Source organism: Sturnus vulgaris, chromosome 13 (assembly GCF_052056855.1).
Source record: "Sturnus vulgaris isolate bStuVul1 chromosome 13, bStuVul1.hap1, whole genome shotgun sequence".
Taxonomy (NCBI): Eukaryota; Metazoa; Chordata; class Aves; order Passeriformes; family Sturnidae; genus Sturnus; species Sturnus vulgaris.
Window position 1 is genome coordinate 18,299,759 of NC_142255.1, and position 15,645 is coordinate 18,315,403.

The 15,645-nt window shown below is 46.0% G+C and overlaps 1 protein-coding gene across 1 annotated transcript in view; it reads right to left on the bottom strand.

Annotated features, from left to right (window-relative positions):
• The window catches only part of IGDCC3 (immunoglobulin superfamily DCC subclass member 3), a 99,903-nt gene that overhangs the window by 28,768 nt on the left and 55,490 nt on the right, over positions 1–15,645 (bottom strand). Inside the window, exons 3-6 of the mRNA XM_088172667.1 lie at positions 14,589–14,733; positions 11,733–11,863; positions 7,140–7,277; positions 647–805 (exon numbers count right to left, since the gene is read on the bottom strand). Of these exons, the coding sequence (XP_088028793.1) occupies positions 647–805; positions 7,140–7,277; positions 11,733–11,863; positions 14,589–14,733 (573 nt within the window). The remainder of the gene's footprint in view (positions 1–646; positions 806–7,139; positions 7,278–11,732; positions 11,864–14,588; positions 14,734–15,645) is intronic.

Genomic DNA, 15,645 nt, shown 5'->3' on the forward strand with positions numbered 1-15,645 from the left:
CGACTGGTCGCACGGAGAATGTGGAAGGGATTTGTGTGCTTTCCCTAGTGCTGATCTCTACTTTACAAGAGCATTTCAGGACAATTGCTGCAGGAAGAGGAGCAACCTGTATCCCATGGGCACAGCCCCCAAAGGGTGCTTCACCAGGTCCTGGCAACTAGCTCAAACATAGTGTCAACTGCTACATGAAACAGTCTCATAGACTTTTGGAAATGGTTTTAGACTTACTGGTGCTATTTCAGTTGGAAAGCAATACTCTGTGAGTGGTATCCACTGCTGCATACCACTGCAGGAGTCATATCTACCATTCAGAGATGCCCAGTATAGGAACAGTGACCATGCCTTTGTATCACTAAGGACCATAAGACAAATTTGGCTGATTTATTCAGGCTTTCTGCTGAGATGCACAAATATGTTAACAAGTAACAACCAGTGTCTGCTAATACAAAGAAATGCCTGTTATGGGGTGAGAAATCACTGAAGCTGATGCCTCAGTTGAACCATACCTGGTTGTGAATCACCTGTGTGGGACACAGACACACACTCACTCGGGAAACCATGTGTTTAGAAAAGAAGTGCTTTAGTGCCAGCAGAGAAGTGAAGTCAGCACCTGTCCACCCAAGCCCAGAGGGTGCCAGGGGCTCACCTTGCACGACGAGGCTGCCCTGCGCGGTGCGGCGCACGCGCGTGCCGGGTTTGTTGGCGGCGCACACGTAGATGCCGGAATGCTGCACTGTGAGGTCTGAGATCATGAGGTTTCCTGTGCCCAGCACCTGGATCCCCTCCACGCCGATGGGGCGGCCGTCTGAAAGAAGAGGAGAAGGACAAGAGTCACACGCTGGACCTTTGGGTGAGGATCTCCAGGGCACAGCCCTCAGTGAGATCCAATCTAAGTACTCGTGGAGTGGTGCCATGTTCTGCTACTGCCATTTGCCAAGTAAAGTCTATGGAATTTAGCTGATGTTCTTATCAGAACTGCCTTCTGCAGAAACCAGATCTTTATTTACATGTTTGCCCAAAATCACTCTTTGTTGCTGCTTAAAAACCCAAACTACCACCATAGGAAAAGTGAAAGCTTTCAACTATGTGTTCAGATTAAGATGAAGCACCCAGAACACAATTCAACAGAGTGGCTAAACCAAGCTAAATCATCTCAGCTTCTCTGAGCCATTGCCTGGGTTCTTGCATTAGAATGAGCAGGGATCCAATCAGCTCAATAGCCTATTTCTAACAGAGAGGCTTCAGGAAGAATTCCAGCCAACCTACTGCAGTGCTTCCCTGATGCACTTTCCCAGCCACCAGCAATTTATGACCTGCCGATTACCTGACCCAGAAGTTGCACCACTTTACCTGATAACCCTTGATGGATTTTTGTGGCTTCTAAAAATAAGAGAACCCTGGATTTTTTATTCCTTAGCCCTTGCATACACACAAGCTCAGGGTTGAGGCCCAGCCTCTGAGCTGGTCTCATTTACTCTGGCTTGGAAGGGCAATTGAAAAGGGCTGCCCCCACCCCAAGTGCTGGATATGAGGCACGTGAAACACTTCAGTATCAGGGAATTCACTTTTTTCCTGTTTTTTCTGGAAAATTCCCAACCAGCTCTAATTACAATGTGTTTCATTAGTATCAGGCTATTGCTTTCTATTGTTTCATTGATTTGTGTTTTAAGACACTGTCTGACAAAGACAGCTCTAAATCAGGCCTAGCACATGTCAGAGTGTCTGAGCAGAGGGGCAAGGCAGGGGAGGAGTTTCACTGGACAAGCAGTTAAAGGGAGCACACTTTCATCAGACAGGAATCAGGAATTCAGTTCTCTCAAGTTTGCTCATGGAGGAGTTTAAAGAACCTACAAAAATCAGAGAAGCAAAAATCAGCCCTGGTGATGTCACCACCTGACCTCTCCACGAGACTTCCATATTCATGTGCTCCACTACAGTAGAAGAGCCTGGTCTTGTGCTCCAAAGTCTGTGCTATAATCTTGCCATGAGCCTCACACTCCAACACAGTACCCTGCAATCACATGCTTTAGATTTAATATCATGCTTTGCATAATAAAAAATATTAGAGAATTTGGGTCCTTGATAACCAACAGGTTCTGGAACAGATGGGAGAACTCCTGCTCCTCCATGGACTGCAGATGGATCTCTGCTTACCTGTGGTGGAATTCCACGGGCTGCAGAGGCACAGCTGCCCCACCACGGGCTGCACCCCAGCCTGCAGGGGAATCTCTGCTCTGGCACTAGGAGCAGTTCCTGCCCCTCCTTCTGCATTGACCTTGGGGTCTGCAGGGCTGTTCCTTTCACATGTTCTCACTCCTCTCTCTAGCTACAATTTGCTCTTCTGCAATAACTTTTTTCTCTTCTTAAATTTGTTATCCCAGAGGTGTTACCAACCACTGATGATGGGCTTGGCCTTGGGCAGTGGTGGGCCTATCTTGAAGCCAGCTGGAATTGGCTCCATTGGATATGAGGAAGCATCCAGCAACTCCTCACTAAAGCCATCCCTGTAGCCCCCATATTACCAAAACCTTGTCGTGCAAACCCAATACAAACACAGGAGTGAGGGATCTCATTTCAGATTCCAGATAGCATCCTACTAGGAAACATCGGCAAAGCATGGCCTGAGAGCTACAAAAGCACTTCCCAAACCTATCTCCTGCCATGCTCTACATATATTGTTTTTCAGGAAATTTTGAAGCTTAAAGGTTTCATTGCTTCATTAGACAGGAAATTCCAGACCTCTTCATTATTTACACTGCAAAGAAAAATGCTCAGGTCTTTTAGAGAGAGAAAAACAATGTCATTAAAGGATCACACTGCTGGCCAAGCCACCGCTGCAGTAAATGGCTCAGTCATAAAAAGGACAGTAAAACATGACCTGCCCCACATTTAATGAGCAGTAACAAGGAACCATTCCTTCCAAACAGCATTTGAACTGAAGTGTAAAGAGGTCTGAATTAAATCCAAATTTAACTTGATTTCATCTTTTAAATTAGACCTTTTGGAAGTCTGTATTTACAATAGGCGTAAAAATCAAATCTCTCTCTTGAGGGAGGGGTGAGACCAGTGAAAAATGCAAAGTGGTCATACCTGGATCCTTCATCACGTCACTGACTTGAGAAATACCATGGAAATGTGACTTGAATGTCAGCAGTTTTACTGTATTATTTATAACGTGATACATCATTTAATCATGCAAAGACTCAGTCTGCAGCAGGTGCTCCCCCCCCAGTCCAAACACCAGCGTCAATTATGTCCTCAGTTATCTCTCCAGCTATTAGAAGTCTGGTGGTCTGAGGAAACATCTCCTGTCCACACATCTTTTATTTCCCTGGAGAACAAAACCCTCCAAGCTTCAAAGCCTCGATGGATCTGCCATTTGTGTCAGTGTGGCCACCTCTAACAGACAGCACAGATCACTGTGCCTGATCATTTCAGACACCTCTCAACTCCTCCCTTTCCAAAAGCACTGAAAAGGGCTTCTACAGAAACAGAAACATCTCTACTTTCCCAGTCGGTTCCATCTTTCTTATTCTACTGTGCCTCACTCAGCCTGAGCCATCCTGCAGTCAGGTAGAAGGTCTTCAGCCTAATATCTAGTCCAACTTAGCAATACTGACAACACATATAAATAATACAGTGTTTACATAAGAAATTCCTTGCATCCTGAAAGCTCAGCACTTTGTAGAACCACTCTGCTGAGGGACTGATGTCTCACACCTGCTCTGCAAAGGTTGCTATTTATTTTAACCCTGTTTTCTTTACATGGAGACCTGAAGAATGGCTTGGATCAGGCAATCCAAACCCTGTAAATCCACTTTCCTGGCATTATCTGCCACCACAAAGTCATCTCTTCATGGAGGAGATCTGAAAGATCCTAACATTCAATCTAAATCTACTCTCTTTCAGCTTAAAGCCATTCTCACCTTGTCCTACCACTGCACACTCTTGCAAAAAGTCCCCCTTCCAGCCTTCCTTTAGGCCCCTTTAGGTACTTCCAGGTTCCCCATGGGGGTGAAGTCTGGATGAAAGACGCCTGCAGTTTGGGAGCTGCATTATTTATTTTTCCAAGGTGTATGTGATGCTTTCTGGAGCCCATTCTCCGCCTGCTAACCGAGTGATTGGCACACCAGCACCAATTACAGAGCCCCTTAAAACGTGCCAGGCGATATGAATATGCAACAACACGAACGCCTTTCTTTTATAAGTAGCAAGTAGAAAGAAAGTAACAACTTTCTAATGTTGATCATTTAGGTCTTTTGTGAATTCTTTGTATTGTGTCATAGTAGCCTTCCACTTTTTAGACACATGGGTCTCCTGCTCCTGAGGACACTGGGCACTGTGGATTAGCATATTTAGAGTACATTGCAACAGTTGACTATTCAGTATGTGAAGTGGTGAAATTTACTCTATTATTTCTAAACACTTACGGGAACGGTGCTCCTGTCAACCAGTCAGCCATCTATTGCAAGCTTCTGTGTCCAATAAGTTACCAATTAATTGGCTCCTACAATTGTTGTATAGTTTACTTCTTGAATGGCTCCCTCTTTAGTAATTTCCTTCCCATTGTGCGGCCCTTTCTGACAACTTCTGTATAACGCTATCAGATAATCACTGTCCTTTCTTTCTCGCCTCACTTTTCTGTATCTCTCTAAATAGTTTATTATTCTGCTTTGGTACCTTTTATGGAGGCCAGCTCAGTGGCCTGTCAGTTAAAGGGTAAGGATACATTAAAATCGTCGTTCATTCAAAAGGCTTTGCAGTAAGTGCCCAGGATATTCATTTGTGCACACATACAGGTCCAAGCCTGAAGTGTGTAGCTCTGAAAGGAAAAGCTCTATCTTCCCTGAACAAACCCTTAATGATTTTACATCTCTCTCAGAGCCTGCTCTCTAATGAATGTTGACATTTCATGCACGGCGAGACACAGGAATTCTGTTTGTGGTCAGGGGCTACAACATATTCCCAAAGAAATTAAATTCAAAATTGATTGTGTGACACTCAAAAACTGGCCCAGAATTTGAATGATTTCCTTCAAGCGAAATATAGCTGCCTTTCCTACTGAAAACCGGCCAGGTTTTAGCAAAGCCAAAGCAAGAAGTGCAAATGGTGTTTATGGCTTGCTTTCCCCTGTACCAGAAAGCTGTGAAAGCAAAATTGTTCTTTTGCTCCTTTTTGACAGAAGAAATGCCACAATGTCAAAACTGTGAGCAAAGGGGATCAGAAAGAGTTTCCAAAAAGGCAACGTGCCCTGTGCAAAGCCCCAGCACAACAGTAATGCCACAGCTCTTCCTTACTTCTATACAAGGCAAGAAAGATGCTCACACAGAATTTACTTTTTTTGCTTAAATTAAGCCATTCCTATTGCTAAATCAGCTGCATCTCTCTAAGACTTTGTGGCTGTGGAATTTTTAATTCAGAAAAAGGATTAAAAGTGATTATTTTCCTAAGTTGAGGGAGTTATCTGTAACAGGAACTTCAGGAAGAAGACCTTCACACGGAGGAAGCCAGAGATGACAGATAGTCTGAGGACCTCCCTGTCCAGCACTAACCCCACTCCTTCCTCGTGATCACACAGACAAGGAGACATGAAAGCACTTCTGAAATGGCTACAAAGAGATGACAAACCCTCCAAGTCATCAGAGAGCCCCTGCACCACATCGCTGTCAGGATCACTGTCATCTTAAACGAGACCTTGTGATGCTTTGGACAGGAAACATTCCTGCTGAAGGGGAGGGAAAATAACAAGATCTGTTTCCCATTCAGTAGCTCTGATTCTGCTGCTGTGCTGCAGCATGGAGAGGGTATTTATTTTTGGTGGAAGGAAATGTTGAGCTCAGACCATCCAGACAAACATCACACAGTGCTATTACATCTTCATTATTGCACTGCTCTATAGAGACAAGTGTTTTGAAGAAGGTAATAAGCACTTATAATTAAGGCAATTATAAAGTAGTTTATTATAGTTGAGCACTAACATAGAGCTGCCTTGTGTCCAAGAGAACCAAACCAGTGATACAGAGTATCTGGGGAATTTTTAAAACGGCATCAATCTGATGGTTATGGCTCTGGAGACAAAAATACCAGTTAGTGGCATAAAAAGGCTGATTTTACAAGCCACTAGAGTATGCAAGGAGGGAAAACATGGAAAAAATGTGCAACTGATATTGGATGCAAGTCCTCATTCCCTGGCAGACAGCTCTGGAGCGGGAAGTGACCCTGCCCAGGAGCTGACCCTTGGAGAGCCATGGGGGTGGAGTCCCATATCCAGCACAGCAGCATGAGACAGAATTATCCCTGTTTGTACTTCATAGCTACCTTGGGATCTCCGGGCTCATCAGGAGATGAGCATCCCAAAAGTGATGTGACTTCGAGGACCACAGGATCTCAGGAAATCCTGACTGAACCCAACCCCACTGTGCACACAGGCAGAGTTACAGGCTCTGGCAGATAAAACAAAATCCATCAGCCCTTCACGCAGCACAGGTTTCTGTAGGGCAATGGAAGTGTTGTTCTGAGCAAAACAATTTCTAAGCTATCATCATGAAGTTAGAACCTAAAATAAACCTTAGAGAAACACAGCCCTTTGCTCTTCCTTGCTTGCATGATGCCATCAGACATTGTCTCTGGTTTCCATGCTGATTTAAAAACATATCACAGACTCCAGCAGCAAGCATTTGTTTTTTCAGGGCTTCAGACACACGACTTTAAACATTCTCTCCCCCTAAAAATGGTTTTAAAACTCCCTGAACATGCAGCAAATTTCTTTCAAGTCTGTTTTTATGTGAAAGATGTGTTTGTGTATGATTTTGCTTCTCTAGGCCAACAGTGGTGATGTTTTTGATGCAGCAGCAGAAGATGCTGTCACTTGAGAAAAGATAAAATTATCACCTTTCATGAAACATCTACAGGTTTAACCAACCCACTTCTCTAACAGCTGAAAACAGAATCTTGGCAGAGAGAAAAAACAAAGTGTAGACATGAGGATAAAAAGCACTTCAAGCCTACAATTACCTTCTGTGGGAAGAGAGAGGATGAATCGGTTGTTGTATAAAACAGTCAGTGGCATCTACCTATTTCCTACATGATGGCAATGGAGAGAAGGAGGAGGAGGAAATCCCAGTGACCCCAGGGCTTACCGAGGCGGCTCCAGGAGACGATGGGCCGGGGGTTGCCGGTGGCGATGCACTCCAGCACCGCTGTCTGGTGCACGGTCAGTGTCAGGTTCTCCGGGCCCACAAGGATCATGGGGTCCTTGTACACGCTGGAGTGGGAGCCTGCAACGACAGCACCATCGTCAGAAGGCTTCTGATTCCCTCTTGGTTAAAGGGAACATCGAGGACTTCAGGCATCCTCTAAGTACATCTCTTCTAAGTACATACCCTCTTTAATCAGGAACTGTAGTGACAGGAAGAGTAATGAGTTCAAACTGGAAGAGGGGAAATTGAGGTTAGGTATTTGGAAGAGATTCTTCCCTGTCAGGGTGGTGAGGCCCTGGCACAGGTTGCCCAGAGAAGTTGTGGGTTCCATCCCTGGAAGTGTTCAAGGCCAGGCTAGACAGGACTCGGAGCAACCTCCTCTAGTTGAAGGTGTCCCTGTCCATGGCAGGGGATGAAATGAGATGATCTTTAAGGGTCCTTCCAACCCAAACCATTCTAGGATTCTAAATTATGTGGCTGGTGTAACCCTCAATACATCTGAGATGTACATGAAACAAAAGGAGCACAGTGTTTGTGTGACAGTCATACTGAACATGTTTAAAGTGTGCATTGATTATTCCTGGGGAAAAGCCCTGAACCAATGATTCAGCCACAAACAGCCCTGTTAAAACTTGGATATCAGCAGCATAAAGAACTGCACTGTGAACTGCAAAGAGAAGATGTGCATGGTATATAAGGAAAACACAACATGCAAGACAGCAGGAATGCAAATAAATGAAGCAGTTGCTTTATCTTTCAGCATTTCACGCCATAAAGTAATCCATACAGACCACAATGCTTAACTCTGTCTCTGTGAGCATCCTCTCTTGCTGCTGGCATCACTTGCTCCAAAGGACCTGTCCTGGGACATGAAGTGATGGAGGTAACAGTCCCTGACTCCTGCTGAGGAGCCTTCTGAGAGGAAACTCCTCTGACAACTGCACCCCATCTTTTCCTACCACTTTCCTGCAGGGAGAGGATGCACCCCATTGCACTGATATAAATGTGACATACTTGCTCTTCATGATACAATCACTAATCCTTTAGTTGCACTTCAGTAGCACCAAGTGACAGCAACCAAGAATAAGATGGATGTACAGATCCATAACAGAAATAGAAATAATAATAGAAATCTTGGCACAAGAACCCTGGACACTAGACAGGCACAAGAAAGGCAAAAGAAGACGCATTTCACTTGACAGAATGATAGTATGGGACAAAAACATCATCCTGTGTTATGTACCATAGCTGAACCCACATCTCCTGAGTCCCTAAAAAGTGCCTTATCCCTGGGCCAAATGTCCATGCAGCCTTAAGTCCCATTTGTTGGAAGCAGTAGAGGAGGAAACCCAAGAGATATTCTCAGTTCTCCATCAGTAAACAGGAACACTGAAAACCTCTGCATTAGTCTTTCTCCCTGTCTCTGATGAGAGCTGGGTTATACTCCAGAAATGCTGAGGTCAAAGCAGTGTTTAAGGAATTCCATCAATCTTTCAGCAGCTGGCAAAAAAAGCTCTGTACACCTGGAAAGAGAAATACTTGGGCTGGTCATCTGCCCCCAAGCAGGAATGGGGCACAGGGAGGGCTAAGGAGCACAGCCCAGGCTGGACTTTCCCATAGGGACCAACCCACACCGACTCCTGCACATGGACTTTCCAGTGTTCAAAAGGCTCATTAGAGAGAAGTGATCCACCAAAATCTACCTACAGGGGCTTTTCTCCAAGAAAAACAATTTCTTCCTGAACTTTTGAGTGTTACCCTTCCACAGCAGCTCAGGGGCTGGAATCAGGGCATGGCAGGGAGATTCCACAGTGGTCCAAGGGCAAGCACAGATCAGAGCAGCTTGTTTGTTAATTGTTCCTACGGGGGCAAAGCAGGGAGCGATAAAGCGACTCCGAGCTTGTGTGTAAATGGGCAAAATCCAAGAAAAATCACCGTGTCAGTGTGACTTAAGAGCTGACTTTCTCACTAAATGCATTTCACTGCAAGCCATAAAATGCAGATTTTTTGATGAGAACCAGAATGCACAATAAATTCATATGACCGGCTGGTTAACCCCAAGAGATCTGAAAAACAATACCTTCCCCTCAGTACCTCGGAGTGCCTTTAAAACCCATGTAGATTTATTGTTCTGAATCACAATACTAAATGTTCACGCTTAGAATAATACGGTATTATCAGCGTATTATATAGTGATTTCAGTATTTCCAAACATGGAGAAATGAAATGAATTGTCCAAGGTCACCCAGGAATATCAGCAGATGGGAGCCAAGCTCAAAGCAGAATTTTTAAAACCCACTACTTTGACAATAAAATATTAAAAAATCACATTCTTTGATTTCTACTCTGAGTCTTAAACAGACATTCAGGTTTTTGAGTGTGGATTCAGCTCCCTGAGTTCGGGCAAATGCTGTCCAACTCTGGAAGTGGCATTTCCACCACTGCTCACCTTCTCCTGCAAAGACCGTGGAATGTTCCCATAGCTTTGATGCTGAGCCCACAGCAGTGACAGCTCCAGGGCCAGCAGGGACTGGGACACAGCAGGGACACAGCAGTCAGATGCCAGCACCTCACAAAGGGACCAACCATGTCCCAACATCAAGGAGGAGGTTTCCTTCTTCAGCCAGACCAGCCCTTTGATGCAGGGTCAGGAAGGAAGGAGTGACAAAATGAGGGACTCATTTTGCAGGCGAGTGCTACTGGAGCTCAACAGGGTTCAGGGCAGTGCAGGGATTTATTCTGAAAGGGGAAAGGCTCTAATGATGACCATGGTCCCCAGGGATTCTGCCAGCAGCAATCACAGTGAGGATGGGGAGGTCCCCAACAGTGACAGGCATTCCAGCAGAGACAGGAGCATCGCTTGCTGATCTTGATCAAAAGGCCAGCAGCAGACAGAGCCGCAGCTCACACTGCAAAGGTGTCAGTGCAGAGAGGCAGGCAGCCCCCTCGGGAGCAGCTCCACTGAGCAGGCACTTGAAAATAATCAATCAGCAGGACTGGAAGACATCTCTGTGCTGTTCACTGCCGGCAGCCCCACCACTACCGCCAGGGAGAGGAGGGAGAGCGCTTCGAACAGGCTCCTTCACCCCCCACGGGCAGCTAGCCTCCTCCTCCTCCTCCTGGGCTGTGGCAGTGCCCTGCAGGGCACAGGCTTCCAGAGCCCATTCTCACCCTCTACCTCCTCCCTCCCCAGCCAGGGCTTGGATTGGAAACCTCAAGGAAGCAGACCTGGTGCTTCTCTGTGGGTGAAGCAATGGCTGAAGCTGCTGCCTTGCAGGGAAAAGTGTGAGTCCTCCTGCCATCATGAAGAGCAGAGAGACCATTTCCTTCACCATGACACAAGAGGGAGGTGATACAAAAGATTTGCAAGAATCCTGCTTACCCCACCATGCCTAATGCCATTTACTGACACAACAGCCACACCAGCAAAGCAATGCCCCGTGCACCTCTGTGGCTCACCACAGCCTCTGCTGCTGTGCCAAAGCCCAGGCTTCACATGCTAACACGTACCTGGTCCCCTGATCTAACAGATATTTGTGTGTTCTTAGCAAACACCATAGCAAAAACCTTTTCCATGGAGGTTTAACCCAGTGCAATGAATTTTCCATGCAAATGTCCAGTTACAGCAGTGCAGGCACTGAAGCATGGTCCAAACCCTTCAAACACTTACACATGGTGCCTGTATTCATCATTCAACTGATTTAAGAAGGAGAAAAAGCCACAAATGTTTCACAGACAGGAAACCTGGAAAATATCCATCTGCAATGAGGGATGGTCAGATGAGAACAACTAAAGCTTTCTGCCCTGCAAGAAATAATAACTTAGGCCAGTAAACTGACACTAAGAACTTCACCATATCGACAATTTACTGTTCTTTTTTCCTTCCACGTGGCTACTGTTTGCATAGATCAAGCAAACAGATAAGTAACAGGCATCCAAAGCTCTCAGGTCTTTCAGAACCAGTTAACCTGCTTTCTTTCCCCATCAGAGTTGACATACACAGCATCACTCTTCCCTCGGCTTCACCTCATTTCACACGTGCTGCTTTTTTACAGTCAGCAGAGGCTAATCTGACACTTGGTACAGGTGTTAAGCCTCTGCTCCAGAACCACTGGCCAGGTACTGTTTTGGAGGGTGATGGGAAGCTGTGAGATGTGACCATGTGCTGGAAAGCCTCCAGCTCCTGGGTACCAGCAATTACGTGTATATGATGGACAGGAGGATCACAGCTCAAGGGAAAGACCTTTGACTGCATGTAAGAAAGAACTCAGAAACACCCACTCGACCATCCCTGGGCAGACTTCCCTTGCCTGTTATCTCCAAAGATGCAATCTCCATTTCCACAGGGAATCTGGGATGTCCCACACGGGAGGCAATGATAACAAATAACAATCCAGACCAAGGAAGGTGTTATGGCTAAACAGAGGAATGCCTCTCAGTGTGTTAGCCTGAAGCTCTCTTAAACTGTCCTGGTCCAGAACAGCAGTGGGAAGAAGACAGGAAGGCAGCCAGGATAGAGTAGCTGGCACTAACCTGACACGGTGAGTCGGGCCTCCCTGCTGAACTTCACATTAGCAATATTGGTGGCAACACAGTGAAATATCCCACTGTCTTCTGCTCTTAGTCCTGTTATCTGGAGAACCCCCTTGGGAAGCAGCGTGTACCTGTGGGAAGAGAAAACAGAATTAAAAGCTTGCAAGGCAGGACACGATGTGACAGCAGGCAGCACACCCATCCAGGCGAGGCAGGCTAGCTCCCTGCATCCCAGTGCAGAGGTGTCAATACCACCATGAGGTCAACACCCCTTTAGGCTGAGCCCACGCCTGCTTCTGCATCAGTTCTTACTTTTTTTTTTTTGGATACTTGAGTCTCTGGTCTTCTTTTACAGGGGATGAAAGAAAATAATTTATCTCCTGATGCATTCTTGAGAAATAGTGATTTTTGCTGGAAGGCTACAGAATAGATGCTTCCTATTTAACCTGTGGAAAAGCTCCAGCAGTGCATTTGCATGTGAAGACAGCTAACATTGGAGTTATCATGATGTGGGAATTATCACTCATCAGCTGAAGCTGTGACCATGGATAGGCATCAGAAACCTGTGCTCCACACTCCCTGGTCCAGGACTCAAATCCTTATGACCGTAAAACCTCAGATGCATGAAAAGGTATGTCTAAAATAAATATTGAGCAGGCAAATGTAAACATCAATAAATATTTTATATCTTTAAAACACAGGCACATTTAAATCATGCGTGCATACACACATATATGTACACATACATTACAGGTTGCTTGGCAACCACTTGTTTAAATTGGCTGGTAGTAAGTCATTACACTGTGATGAGTTAATAATCCATTTCCGTCCGGAAGATGAAGCATATCTCTCTCCATATCAGCATATGGTTAAGTGCCTATAACCTGCTCCCTGCACCAGGTTCCAAACGTGCAGCTCCGTGTTGGTGGCAGCATGACAGCAATCAGTTCTACACGGCCCGAAGTTGATTGCAATCTCTCTGGGACTTTAAAATGCCCATTGTTTTGGATCAATTACACTACAAGAAGCCTTCATTTTTGTTAACAATCTGCCCATAGCATTAGAAGATTCAATTCCAAAGCTATTATTCTGCCTTCAAAGCCTCCAAGTGCAAGACTTGGCATACAAATTTATATACACTTTATACGCAGAAATGCACCAAGCGTGATTAATGCAGAAATCCAATTCAGTTAGAGAAGCAACTCTCATCACCCAGGCTCTGGTGTCAGAGATTAATCTACTGAGCTGACAATTCCCCAGTAACTTTACTCCTACAAAAATCCAAATCTCTTCAAAATCAGAACACAAATGTAGGGAAACTGTTCTTGAGCCACATCCTCCAGAGCTTGGGCAAACTCCTTTCCCCAGAGGAGAAGTAACAGGAATGAGCACAGCTTGGACCTTTCTGGGTTGGAGAAAAGTCTTGGCTTCTCAGTCTTGGAGATTCACAATCTTGGGGTTCCTCAGCCCTGGGGTTCCCCAACCGTGGAGAAAAGAAGTCCTAGTGATATTTAAATTCCTGCCACATTTCTGACCATCTCCACAGCTGTGTTCCTGGGCTCAAATGGAAAGGATCAATGATGCATGAAAGACTTCAGGGGAACCTCACCTGTCCTGCAACATCTCTCTGGGATGCCACAAGGCATCCAGCACAGTTCTCCACCCCTTACTTATGCTGATGGCACCTCGGATCAGTGGCTCTGCTCTACCACATCCCCAGTTCAGCACCTGTATGAGTAAGAAGCCTTCAGAGGAGATCAAGTTTAACAAATCAACCCTGCGCTGGGCTAAAAAAAGCTCAGCTGAAAAATGCAAGGAAAAACAAAACCTGACAGTTGCAGTTTTCCACAGCAGACTTCAGCCTCTTGGGTCCTTCTACTGAAGTTCACTGCCACTTTGAGAAGGTCAGGCATTGTTCCAGCCCTCGTGTTTTCTCCTGCCTCCAAAGAACCCAACCACATTCTGCTGCAGAGCTGACATTTTTAAGAATAGGGGCTTTCAGGAAAATATTTACAGCTTCCTGGTTTTGCCTATTCCCAAGGCAGGGATGTCAATCCATGCTCGAGGTGTGCTGTGAGCGATTGTCTCCCACCGCTGGTTGTGCAGCTCCCGAGCTCCAGCTGGGGCTGCCGGCCCCGGGCACGCGTTTCCTGCCACCTGTCCCGCGCCGCGCCAGGATCAAACCGTGCTGAGGGACGTTTCCGACACGCAGGGAGCAGCCTGTCAAACACAGGAAGCGCCGACGTGCAGCTCCAGGTCTAGGCTGAGAAGGGAGGCAGCTGGAGTTTCTCTTTAGGAGATTGTTTGGGAAATGGCAGCTCAGGGTGCTGTGGGAAGCTCTCTGCAGAGCTCCCCAGTTGCCACACATGAGGGAGTCCACCTGGGAATAGCAGCCACAGTGTAATTCGGCACTTGTAAGAGTCCAACACACGTATGCAAGATCCTAAGTCATGGATCTGTCTCAGAAAGAGTTCCACAAAATGGAGCCATGGAGGGATGAAGGATGCTAAAGCTACCCAGCTCTTTGAGGCTTGATGGGCAGGTCTCCATGCTGGAGAATAAACCTGGAGCAGGGCTGATCAGAGATGGTTAATGCAAGCCCTTCAAAATCAGCTAATAGCTTTATCTACCTCTCCTGGGAAATGCCAGTACTTCTACAAATGTTTACCAAAAGGAGAACCAAACCAGAAAAGTCACAACATAGTAAACAAAAAAGTATTTCATGGTGGAAACATTGGCCAAGACCTATAGCCCAGGTTAGCTGTATCTGAGCACAACTGTGGAAGCAATAGAAATTCTGACCATCTTTTCCCACCTGGAGAAAGGCCAGAAGCACATGGCTTGGATATGTCCTACCTTTCGTTGTCTGTGTTGACTGGCATGCTGTTCTTATGCCATAGGATGACAGGCTCAGGCAGGCCGTGGATCTGGCACTGGAATCTTGCTACCCCACCTTCCTCCACCACTGCATTCTGAGGGTGGATGTGGAAGTCAGACATTGCTGGTAGACAAAAAGAGACACAAAATTATTCACATGTCAAGATCCAACAACTGGAAGCTGTCAGCAACTTCACATGATCTAGAAACACACTCTCATTTCCCACAGAATGCAAATGGGACTGTAATGCAATGTAAGAGCAGAAGACCAGCTTGCAGCCCAACCTTCTGCATGGGAAAACAAAGACTAGTGGGAAGTTCTTGGTATCCCACCTGCCTCTGGACATTGAACTGATTGCCTCAACCAGAACAGGAGACTTTGCTCCAAGACCTTCATGGTCCTCAGCAAGGTCTGTCTGGGCAGCGAGAAACACAGACACACCACTGGCACTTATTAGAGGTCACTCCCCACAACTTCAGCAGTCTTTGGATCCTAGTCCACATCAAAAGAGAGATGGATTTCTGTTGCCATCAATGTCAACATCTGGGGAGCAAAAGGATTCAGCTAAAAGAAAGGGCAGCTGCCAAGAGCTCAGCAAAGTGAGGGCTGGGACCTCACCTTTTGGGACCTTTTGGGGCTGGGACCACCTGACAGCAAATGATGAACCCCAGCATGCCCAGGCAGGGTGAATACAGACCAGGCTGTTCCAGCAAGCCACAGCTGTAACCACCGTGCGGAAACACTCTGGCACGCTGTTCGAGCTACATAAATAATACCGTAATTATTACTATTAATTAATTGGAAGGTGCTGCCTGTTGACTCCGCAATAAACATATTCAAAGCTAATAAACATCCCAGTGGTTATTGAGCTCATGATTCATTTAAAGTGCAGCATTCACAGGAAGGTCTCCCACATTACCATACAAAACAAACTCCAAGAGAACCCCCTACTCTGCTACCCCAGCCCGATGTCACCCCTCTCCCCAGCAAGAAAGCCTCGACCCCTTTTATGTGCATCAAGTGCAATGACTGTGG